General features: G+C 35.6%; 1 protein-coding gene across 14 annotated transcripts in view; it reads left to right on the forward strand.

Moving 5' to 3' along the window:
* The window catches only part of ROBO2 (roundabout guidance receptor 2), a 1384729-nt gene that overhangs the window by 1288810 nt on the left and 83407 nt on the right, over positions 1 to 12512 (forward strand). For all 14 annotated transcript variants that reach the window (XM_066347995.1, XM_066347997.1, XM_066348002.1 and 11 more), the window contains 3 exons: positions 921 to 1087; positions 4272 to 4393; positions 12114 to 12345. In XM_066347995.1, coding sequence (XP_066204092.1) covers positions 921 to 1087; positions 4272 to 4393; positions 12114 to 12345 — 521 coding nt within the window. The remainder of the gene's footprint in view (positions 1 to 920; positions 1088 to 4271; positions 4394 to 12113; positions 12346 to 12512) is intronic.

The raw sequence follows: 12512 nt of genomic DNA on the forward strand, positions 1-12512 counted from the left end.
ATTTAGTTCCAGTGTGCTCTGTTTGCCATTATAAAGACAGTGAAAGCCACTGTCCTTTCCAAGTGTAAGGACAAATACTTAAGAATGTGCTCATTTTTAGGCTTTCCTAATATATTTAAGGTAATGATGGGTACATAATCTTCAAATTGCAAAACACTATTTTTCTTTCATTTTCATGTTTTGATGTAAGAAGGACTTCTGAGAAATAAATGAAAGTTCCTTTACCTCCCATTTTCTCTTCATTTTGAACAAAAGAAACATTTGACCTTAGACAAAGTGCTCTAAACAGGCATGCCATCTGCAGTTCGGAGATATTTCATCATCCCGAGATGAGAAATCACACTACTGTGTAATGTACAATTTTATTAAAAATGTGACCAAGGGAAAATAGTCATTACATGCTTCCTTTCTCCTTTTACAGATGTCTAGTTTTAAAAGGCTTTATTATACTATTGCGTGGGGGATTGACACGAAAGAAAACACATCTTGGAACAGGAAAATGTCCTGGCATAATTTACTCTGTAGCCCATTTATTCTTTCTACAGGTTAATTCTTTCCAAGTTACATATAGATACACATTTTCCAGGACCGTATTTAGTGTATAAACTTGATGTGCTCTTGGCCTCTGGTCCTTTTGCAGGTACTCATTTAGTGGGCTCCTGTGTATTAGCAAAGGGCTGTCCCCTCTCCCGGCCTGAGTTTATTTTGCTGTGCGTGGCACTTCCGTTAGGTGGGCTTGGCTTTGTTGTTGAATAAACTGAAACCATCCAAATGTTTCATTTACTGGGCTGAACACATCAAGTGTTTTGTGTGTGTGTGTGTCTTTAATTTTCAGCCATTAACCTTTGTCATTGATACCTAACTCCACATCTAACACCTTTATGACTGTTCTTTCAATGAAATTTCTGTTCCCGTTTTAGCCAATCAGTGAGCAATAGCTGGCAGACAGTGGCAAACCATGTAAAGACCACCCTCTATACCGTGAGAGGACTGCGGCCCAATACAATCTACTTATTCATGGTCAGAGCGATCAACCCCCAAGGTCTCAGTGACCCAAGTCCTATGTCAGATCCTGTGCGCACACAAGGTAATTTCAAGAGCTGTAAACATGATTGGTTCTAGGTGGAGGCTTTAAGCAAATCTATAAGGACAAAGGAATTGCACACGGAATGATAAAAGTGTCTGCATTGCGGGTTATGATGATTCATTAGACCTGAGCCAGTTTAAAGACAACGTGCAGATCACCTTGGTGAACATGTCCTCTTTCTAGAGAAGTTGGGTCTATTTAATACAAAATACACAGAATAATTGGATGTATTTACATAGTAAGAGTGAATCAACTCATATAGAGCTTCACTATATTTCAAAGGGTGGAATAATATTTCTCTTTTTTAAAATTAATTATACAGTATCAAAAAGTGATCTATAATGAATAAGATGCCCAGATAAAATATATATATCATTACTCCTTAATGTTCAGGAATTGTGTTTTCAGAGTGCAGGGGGTCTCAAGATGTGGTTCCCATGGAAGCAGCATCTCATCTCCTGGGACCACGTTATAAATGCAGGTTTGCAGGCCCCATCTCAGAGGCTCTGGGGGTGAGACCCCCTCGTCTGTGTTAAGGTGCCGAGTGGGTGTTGCTGATGTTTTTGACAAGTTTGACAAGCATTGCTGTGGTGTATTTTATTAAACCAGAGGTTTAAAGAAACAATTTGTTTCAGAAAGCAGTAAATCAAATTTCTCCCCTAGGTATGCAATTATTTTGACTAATAATAAAAAAAGCACCCAGAACATTATAACAAAAGATAAAAATGGAAGATTTCTCATACTCATCTTTAGTAGCCCATCTCTTCAAAATGAGAGGTCATTAGAGTCTAAGGGTTAATATAAGATGTAGCATTATAATTTATTTTCTACCAGTAGATTACAGAATTAATAACACAGAAATGGTGGCTTTATTATTTGTTACAACCAGTTTCCCACAAGGTTCTTGAGAAAGAGTTAATTATATCTTATTTGTAAAAGGCTTTGAACAAGATAGAATTCCAAGTAGTATTTTTATGCTATGAAAAGCACCATAGAGCCATAAAATATTATTATAATTACAATGTAGTTCAGTGATAGTTACTAGCATGCTATTATAACAGAGAAGGGTGGGTTGAAGGAATCGAGTGAAATAAAGTTGCCACGTGATTTCCTAACGTTACTGACATGACGGCAGTCGAAGGGGGAGGGAACACCGCTTTGCTATTGTTCTGCAAGCAGTGATGTGGTTAATTTTCCCTGATGAGAAAGGACATGTAGGTAAAAAGCTGTCTCAAGAGAAAGAAAAGTGCAACAAAGAACCTAAAGGCGTGAAGCTGGTTGTATTCTACCTTGCCTCGATCCAATTGCTTTTCGTGTGTCTGAATTTAATGAGTAAATTAAATTAAATTATTGTACGTTAAAAAGAAGAGGTGCATGGTTTTAAGTCAGGAAGTAATATTACCTAAATCATTTTTACCTGGGTAGAGAGAAATAGTCAGTGTGTGTGTGTGTGTGTGTGTGTGTGTGTGTGTGTGTGTGTGTGTGTGTGTGTAGACACAGTGGGAGGCGGAGAGAGAACGGAAAAGGGAAGACTTTTGGTGTGATTAAGTTGGCAGACCTAGATCATTCAATAACTGTGCCAGTCACTAAATCCTGAGTCACAAAATAACTTCTCGGTGAAAAGGTCAGAAAGATTAATGAGAAGTTGTTTGTGATCTGACTTGTTCCAGTTGAGAGACTATATAGAGCAAAAGACTTTTATGTTCTCTTAACAGATGTTTAATAAGAAAACTCATGTTTTGTGTCTGAATGTCAGGATCATTTTTTGACACCACACTTTCAGAAGCTTTGCATTTTGCAAAGCTCTTCTTTATAAAGAAGGCTTTCCTGTATGCGCTCTCATTTTATAAAGATACTAAATACCATGGAATCTAGAATTATTGTAATATGGCAGCCAATACACGTCTCATCTATATCAGAACAGACCATAGGTATATTCTCAATTGTTAGCATTATTCACCCAGTATTAATAATTTTTTTTAAGTCAAACTTGTGATGCTGTTTATGTTAAGGAAGAAAAAAGTAGAACTAGAAATATCACCAAAGTGTAGTTCCCAATGATTTATGTCCCATTTTAAGTTAGTGCACCCAATTTAAGTTTTGGCTGAGATATACACTTAAAAATATTTATACAAAAGTGTTGCCTTGTGGCCTGAGAAAGTAGAAGACAATACAATTAAGAAAATTAATCAATTTAAATTCAACTTCCTACATTCAGTAATGTAGTTGGAAGGAAAATAAATTCAGCTCAATATTACAGTGTTCCAGGTAAGAAGTTGATTTGAGTATGTGTGAAATTCAGTATTTGATATCACATTGATGGAGTTGGGTGTCTATAATTTATATTTTTAATGGACACAGAATATAAACTGTTGTTCGGGACAATAAGAGAGTATTTATGTAAATGGTAATTAAAAGGCCAGGACAATGTATGGCTGAAGATATATCATTCTAAACATTGCGAATCTATTATTTATTTGTTTTCCCTCTCACATGCTCTCACATTCCCACTATAGTTTCCAAAAGCAGCAACATTACCACTGTTGGACACCTATATGCTGCTCAAATGTTATTGCTTTGGAACATTTTATCAGTATGCTAAGTTTTTTGGTCAAAATTGTTCTTGTGAATTTGAGGGGCTTCTTCCCCTTCTCTTTGTTTGCCTTTGGTAACATGATTCACTCTCCCAGCCACTCCAATTACTTTTCTTCACATTCCAAGACTGAAATAAATTGAACAGCAAGAACACAGAATTTACTAATTAAGACAAAGTATTAAATACATTCCTAAACAGTAGTTTTCTTTTTTTCAATTACTCAGATATTATTCCATTAACTACCCCCCCAAAAAAAAGGCTTTCAATATCTTTATAAAAAATGATGCTTCCAGAGAAGTATTACAACACATGGTATTCTTTAATAAGAAAATAATAAGACCTTCCACACAATGAATTTCAATGGGGTGAGGATGGCATACATTCTTTAACATTATTTAATGAAGATACAAATAATCTTTCAAATTATGTTCTACCATGATGGTACATATGTAAATATCCTCTAAGGTTTGTGTCACAAAGACATTTAAATTTTCTTCTATAATTATTTCTAATGGCATAATATTGGCTTATACAATATACAATTTTACTATGAATTTTCAAAACTTGGGAATGGTTATCTACCTGTAGATATCAGCCCACCAGCACAAGGAGTGGACCACAGACAAGTACAGAAAGAACTAGGAGATGTCATTGTCCGTCTTCATACTCCAGTTGTGTTGACTCCCACGACTGTTCAAGTCACATGGACGGTAAGTTTCCAAAGGCCATGTTAAAAGTAGTCTTGAAACCAGAGAAAATATTCGTGTCCATTGCTGCCTGTCACCACTCAGCCAAATAAGTAGAGACAAGAATTAAGTCTTTATAAGTGCTTTATTCAGATGGCTGGTGACCTGAGATATGGGGGTCTGTACCTAAAAACCATCTTAACACCTTGTCTGAGCCAATCTTTTTTATAAAGGGAAGAAAGGGATGGGTAAGGGGTTTGGGATTTAGGGAGAAGTCAATTAGGTGGAAATTGCAGTCCAGGGACTCTTCTAGTTTTTCTTCATCTGCTGACCATTGCTTCTTTATCTACATCCTTGTGAGTGGACGTTCCATCCTTTGAACATGGATGCCATCTTATTTGTGGATCTGCTGGGCCTGGGGCACAATGCTGGACTGCTACTGCTTGCAGCCTTATGAAGTCACATAGACCCATTCATGTTTCCAGCTCCTAGAACAAAGTTTTCTCTTTGTATTAATCATTTATCCTATTAATTATAATTATTGATACTATGGCCAAAGGTAAGTTTCTCATTTTTGAAATCCCCTCAGTGTCTTTTATTTTGAGGAAAAATAAAAATTTAAATTTAAAAAAAAACAAGTAGACAAACCAAAAAAATAGTATTAAAAACTCATATCATTTAAAATTGTGCTGTAATCAATGGCAAAAAAAAAAATTCAATAGTTAAAAGAATAAATATAGGAAAAGCAGATTGATTGTAATATAAACATGTGCTGTCTTCTGAAATTTTAACAGCTTTATTGAGATCTAATTAATATACCAGAGTTAAAATGTACACCTCCATGTTTTCTGGCATACTTGCAGAGTTGTACAGTCATCACCGAAATCTGCTTTTAGACCATGTCACTATCTCGAAATGAACCTTGGTGCCCACTAGCAGTCTCTTCTCCATTCTTTCTGCTTTAGCCTTGTGCAGCCACTAATCTATTCTCTGTCCCTGTAGATTTGCCTATTCTTTTCTAGGAATAATAATATGCAATGTGTGATCTTTTTTGTCTGGCTTTTTTACTCAGAATAATGTTTTTGAGGTTCATTCATGCTGTTGCAAGTGTCAGTATTTTGTTCCTATTATCTATCACCTTCTAGCATTCTGTTGTACAGATGTATCACATGCATCTGTTGATCCATTCATTAGCTCATACAGGTTTGTTTGTTTTTTTTTGGTATTTTTCCAAAGTTAGAAGCAGGAAGGCAGGCAGACTCCCACATGTGCCCAACTGGGATCCACCTGGCATGCCCACCAGGGGTGATGCTCTGGCCATCTGGGGCTTCCTTCATTTCAGCCAGAGCCATTCTATCACCTGAGGCAGAGACCATGGAACCATCCTCAGCACCCGGGCCAACTTTGCTCCAGTGGAACCTTGGCTGTGGGAGGGGAAGACAGAGAAAGAGAGGAAGGAGAGGGGGAAGAATGAAGAGCAGATGGGTGCTTCTCCTGTGTGCCCTGACGGGGAATCAAACCCGGGACTTCCACATGCTGGGCCAATACTCTACTGATGAGCCAACCAGCCAGGACCAGCTCATGCACTTTTGAGTTCTTTCTACTATAGGTTATTATGAATGATGGCATCATGAACATTTGTGTACAAGTCAACATCTGTTTTCATTTCTCTTGGTATTTACAGAGGCATTGTTGAATAATATGATAATACTCTGTTTAACATTGGGTGAACTGCCAACTTATTTTTCAAAGTGGTTATACCATTTTATGTTCCCACCAACAATGTCTGAAGGTTCTAGGTTCTTCTGCATCCTCTCCAATTTCTCTCATATTCTCACCAACACTTGTTATCCTCTGTCTTTTTATTCTAACCGTTCTAGTGACTAGCAAGTGATATATTATTGTGATTTGATTTGCATTTCTTTAATGACTACTGATGTTTTGCATCTATATATTCTTTTAGTTGAATCTCATCCAGTAGCACCAACTATGTACATAAATAATTTTAATAATTTGACATATAATAAAAATAATGGGTTTTAAGAAATAGATATTTTAATATATGCTAAAGCGTCCAATTGCATGCATTAGTAAATGTCAGCCTGCTCACTGTTAACTCAAAATGCAAAATGTTTTGACTACATGGTAGCCATTAGGAACAACAGATAACATAAAAATAAGTATATTAGTAGTATTAGAAAATACTAACACTTATGCATGTACTTAAGTCTATGGGTGTCTGTGTTTTGAGAAGAGCAAGGTAATCTTCCCTGAGTTTAATACAGTTAGTGCCAGTTTCCACATTGTGACCAAGATCTCTTTATTATAATTTCTAATAATTCATAGAAATATATCAGAATGATAGAAGAACACATATTCTTTTAGCCTTCTATATATGTTATAAATCTTGTATATTGTATAAATAAAGGACATTTTAATTAAAGGATACCTAGAAAAAATTCCCTTTAATTATAATCTTAATTAGAAAGTATTTATAATTATGTCTTATAATTTCTTTTTGTTGTAGAAGAATGACTATAAAAATATATATATATATATATATATATATATATATATATATATATATATATATATATATATATAACTGGATTACCCTTTCTCCAAAATTCTTTCAGGAAATAACTATTCCTATCATTCCCATTAACTTAGTCAACAAAGAAAGTTGAGGGAAAATATAATAGTTATTTTTATCAGTTCCTAACTAATTATATTTGAATTATAAAACACCATAGATAGAATTATTCCAGTGTCCTCTCAATAATAAATCCATTAAACAAATCTAGTTCAACAAGCATTTTTTAAGGACCAATTTTGTACTGAATTATTAGGTGTACAAAGAGACACAAATCTACTTGAGAAAATCACGTCAGTTCTTAGTGATTGTCATAGCAATAGGTGCACCATACACAGAGGTTGCAATCAAAGAGAAAGTGAGTAACTCTGTCCTCAAACACCAGGAAAGGTATTAGGTCTCGTCCTCTTCTTTATGAGGAAATATGGAGGCATTATTTATTAGAACAAAAGAACGTTAGTAACATTAAGGCTGTTAAGCTCAATTTGTAATTTTATAAAAGGAATCCAATGCAGAAAAGTTAAATAATGTTCCCAATATCCCATGGATATTTTTAGGTGACAATAACATTAGAATTTCCTTACTTTGAATCTGCATTTAGTGTTTTCACGTCAAGATAAAATGTAGATGAATACTAAGTCACATGAAAGGCGTTTTAATGGTGGAATTTCAATATATGATCCTCAATAAGGCATTTTGCTCCTTCTTAAACCAGACCATCTGATCAATCACATTTTTCACCTCTGAGTAATACTTTAACAAAAAACAAACAAACAAACAAAAACTAAGTTCACAATATTTTAAGAGTAATTATGATTAGGATTACATTGTTTCCAATTCTATTTTTTTAATGTAATTTCACAACAACATACTCTATTTTCTGCATAGAATGGTTTCCATTCTTCTGTCCCTGTGAAGGAAACATAATGACCTCATCATTTTCCCAGTGGCACAGTAGGGGCATTATCTGCCGTGCTTCTTCCATCTTTCTGTACCTCTGACTAGAGACACAACTAATAAGGCCAAGGAAATAGTTGTTTTTTAATAGCGGGGTTTTTTCCTTATTCTCAAGTGAAAAAGTCTTCTCTGCTCTGTTGGGAGTTTTGAAGGATATTTTTAAACCTGTTTCTAAATATGGGACTTATTTGGATAACAATCAAAATCATTATGTTCATGAAGTTAATCACTGTAAAAGCCATTCAGTTAAAAATAACAAATCAAATTAGATCATAATCGCAAGCCAGTAGTCTGGGAGTTCTTTCAGGAGGGGGACCTTGTCATAACCATCTGTATGTCCCAAGAAGCTTGTAATTTCTAGTTTTAGCATCTCTGTCCCTCAGGAACTTGACTTCTGAGAGTCTGGGATCTATGTTTTTAATTTCTGATTTTTTTTTTCAGAGTAAAAGCATTTATAAAATACCCTTTCAATAACTGCTGCATGACCAACTACATTTTTTTATACCCATTTTATTTAAAAAATGAAAGTGTTCAATGATGTCACAGGCTATAATTCCCCATGAAACAGGCATGTATTTGAAAGGTAACTGGAATCAAGTAGAGCCAGACGGGGGTGATGATGGTTATCAAAGAAATTATGACCAACTGTTTTATTTCAGTGTCCTATTTTCAACTTACTAAATGTGCATGTTCTTTAAATTATCACATTGTTTGAGTTACAGATGTATTGAGTTTGAAAGGATAAATATAGTATATTCCTCAGCACATGTGTGTAGATTTGGGGCCAAATGAGGTTGTTTACCAATGGTTGGCAAGATTCGGTTACCAAACATGCATGTTGTTTGTACAAAAAAAAAAAAAAAAAATCCACATGCCCCACAAAGCTAATCTCGGAGCAACAATAAGTAGCAAATGCTACATTCTAAAAACAAGGGCTTTTATAATGAGAGTAGGCATAAGTTATAAGAAAATGGCTGTTTCACAAAGAACATAATGATAAATATCATAAATAAAAATGTTCATTCTGGAGTATGTGTGGGTGTTTTGTTTTGGCTCAAGGACAAAATGAATCACAGACCCTTGTCCCTTAAATATTACAGTTACTGGGGTTTTGAAAGTGTTTTCTGTTGAACTTGAATTGCAGAACTCGGCTCAATCTAGGTCAGTCAGTTAGCAGACAGACGAAGGCCACCTAAGAGATTGTATTTTGAATTTTCAGTTTAGGTGGATTGTTTTCAAAATTGAAAAGACAGATATTAAGCATCTTACTTCCACATTGTAATGAAAGGGATGATCGGAGGGCCACACTGGTAGACCTCCTTTTCTGAGCATGTCCTTTCCTCAACAATGATGCTTTATCATCGTGCATCTCTGCAACTTGCGAAGTGTTCTGACTTATATTGCTCAGTGAATCCAATGCCTGTGCCCTTGTAGCATAGGTATTACTTGAGCAAATGAAGCAACCTGAGACTCAGAAAGTTTACAAGGCTCAGCCAGAACTCGGTTGAGACCGAACTTGGCTTCATCGTTTGACTCTTTTTCTGAGGACAGCTCTTTTCTTAGGCATGTTTTTCAGAAAATGCCAGTTTTTAAAATTCTATCAACCCATGGAATTGTGTCCAGACTCACAGCCCCAGTGTTAATAAAAACTAGTAACAAGCATGTGGTTTAACTTGAAATTGACCACCTGTCAAAACGTTCTTCAGAAGTCCATGGTGTAGAATGCATAGCCAATAAAAATCCCACCTATTTTTTTTTAAAAGGAAATGGTCAGCATTTTCATTTTTGCTTCCACCTGTAACAGCACTTTTTTTTTCCTGAAAAGAATGCATTGCAACTGCACAAAATTCAGTTAAACTCTTTATTTATTAAGTAGGTCATTAGAAAATACTGGTTGAAGGCAGTATATATTGAAGTGAGCAAGGCCATGTTGTATAGTAAACATTAGCTTCATAAAGCCCCTGAAACACTTAATTAATGAAAACCAAACATGGATAAAACCAATTTACCCTGATTTACAGACTCCCTTCATCTGGAAACAGCTGCTTAATGTTCTTCTTAAAAACACAGCTTACTTCTTTCAGTATTAACAAGCTATTATTGTGAGTTATGTCTTTCTTTCAGTATATAAATTCACTTAAAGGGAATGCAGAGAAGTTTATAAAACGCAAGCTTAATATTGTTTTAACATATGCTGCAGTGATTTTTTTGAACACTGACAGTTTTGATGAAGGGTAGCTCTCTTTGGTGCTCATAAATTTAACTTTTTGCTTTTTAGTTGCTTTGTTTTATAATGTCAGAAAAACTTTTTCAAAAAGAAAAAAGTGCCCATTGTTACAAAAACACAAATTTGTGGCATGGATGAGGGTTCAAAGATCGTGAGCTTTTACATTAGAGCTGGACCTAATTTTTTTTTACTTAACCTCATAGAGTAGTGTGAATTTCAGAAAAGTCTTGAGGGTCACAAAGCTGTCGGGTGGATAAAGAAATCCTTACTTGCTGAAACTCATCTGCAAAACTGGAATTAGCTATACAGAGAAATACACATGCTCACCAACTTTATGGACTTTTCTAACTTGGACATTCTAAAGACAGAAAAAATATCTCTTTATTCCATTGTCTTTTGACTGAGGTTCTGTATTTTTTTAATTTTCTGCTTTTCATATTTTAAATACTGCAACTCAGGAAGTTAAAAGTTAATACGTGAAGGAATAACTTATTTATCATGTGTTAACAATTGGATAAAGAAATTGTTAACAAGCTGAAATAACAGTTTCATTTATTCCTTATTTTATTACCTACCTCTTCAGACTTCCTAAAATGCAGTTCTTCCATCTCTTCTCCATGAAATTTAATTCTACTTTCTTGGACTGTGAAATATGTCAGGTTAAAGGCTTTTTAGAATATGACTATTAAACTATACTATAGTAATTGAAGAATGTGCTATGATAGTTACATTTGTCAAGCATTTCTAGAAATACGGCAAGACTTTTTGAAAGGTTAAAAGTTTTTTTCTCTCTGAAAATGAAGAAATGATAAAACTCCCGTAAAAATTGTTTCATAACTGCACAAAGAGAACTGTTCACGTTTAGCTCACATTTTTACGTGCTCAGTGTCATGCAGCTATCATGAGTGAACAAAAATCTTTGAAGTTTCTGTATGAGATGAGTTTTCCGATCCCAAATCTCAGATTTTTATGTAAAAACAGCTGCTTATCCTTTGTATCTTAAATGAATAAAAGGATCAAGAAAGTGGTCCAGGAGTGGGGCTACCGGTAAATTAATAAGAGTCTTTAATTTGATCATTGTTGATGGGTGTAAACTTTTTCCTGCATTGAAAACAGCTGTGTCAGCTCCACGGCTTTCAGTCTCTCCCACGTGCTTCCTCCACCAGCAGGAATTGTACTCGAGCTGTTGCTGTTCTTCTTCCTCGGGATCCATCCTCATCGATCTCAGCACTTGTTCTTCTGGGAAACTTTATTTCCTTTCCTGCTTTAGTCAACCACCTCTCCACTGTCGGCTTTCTTAGCTCCCTATACATCTCCATCGTGACATTTGTTAGTGTTTATTTGTTATCACGGTAACCTGAACATTGTCTGGGTGACCACTAGACAATGCCCGTCTTCCACACGGATTCTAAGCACCATGAGGGCAGGGACTGACTCCTCTCAGCCTCCAGCTTTATCCCCAGATTTCAGCAAAAATTCCTGCTGCTTATGAGTAGAACTCAATAACTGTTTTTGAGTAAGCGAAGGGATTAGTGAATGGACGAGAGATGAGAACGGAAATTTCTGACAAATAGCACGTTATATCTACAACCACAAAAATAGAAATTGCTAATATAGGGAAAGGACAAACATAAGAAATGATGCTAGAAAAATCAGCAGATCTAAGTCTTGATAAACTTTTTTTGCTTATTCAAAGAATTTGAATTAAGTAGATAGTTTAATTACTATGAAGTGTTTGAAGCAAGAGAGGGTGGTAGCCCACTCTTCATTTTGGAAAGAATAACTTAGGAAACATGTGAACTTAGAATTCAAAGAGGAGAGAAGAAGCAAGGATGTGAATTAGAAGGCATGGCGTCACTCAGGCGATAGTTGGTAAGGACAGAAGCAAGGACAAGAGAAGTGACAGAAGCAAGAACAAGAGAAGTGAGGGTGTGGTGGTGTCTAAAGTACTTCCCTGTGTTTTTCAGGTTGATCGCCAGCCCCAGTTTATTCAAGGCTACCGAGTGATGTACCGCCAGACGTCGGGACTACAGGCTACATCAACGTGGCAGAATTTAGATGCCAAAGTCCCAAACGAGAGAAACGCTGTCTTAGTCAATCTGAAAAAGGGGGTGACTTACGAAATTAAAGTTCGACCTTATTTTAATGAATTCCAAGGAATGGACAGTGAATCTAAAACAGTCCGTACTACTGAAGAAGGTCAGTATTCAGATTTCCATCACTTTCCAAGCTTAAACCATAACAAAACCAACTCTGTTGATTCTAGTTCATCGCCTGCCTTAGACAAATAGCAGGAGGGACTCTACGAGTGAATCTAGGTGGTGTTACTTTCTCTTTTTATTATGAGAGTTTTATAAAATCTGACA

The sequence above is a fragment of the Saccopteryx leptura genome, chromosome 8 (assembly GCF_036850995.1).
Source record: "Saccopteryx leptura isolate mSacLep1 chromosome 8, mSacLep1_pri_phased_curated, whole genome shotgun sequence".
In the NCBI taxonomy this organism is placed as follows: domain Eukaryota; kingdom Metazoa; phylum Chordata; class Mammalia; order Chiroptera; family Emballonuridae; genus Saccopteryx; species Saccopteryx leptura.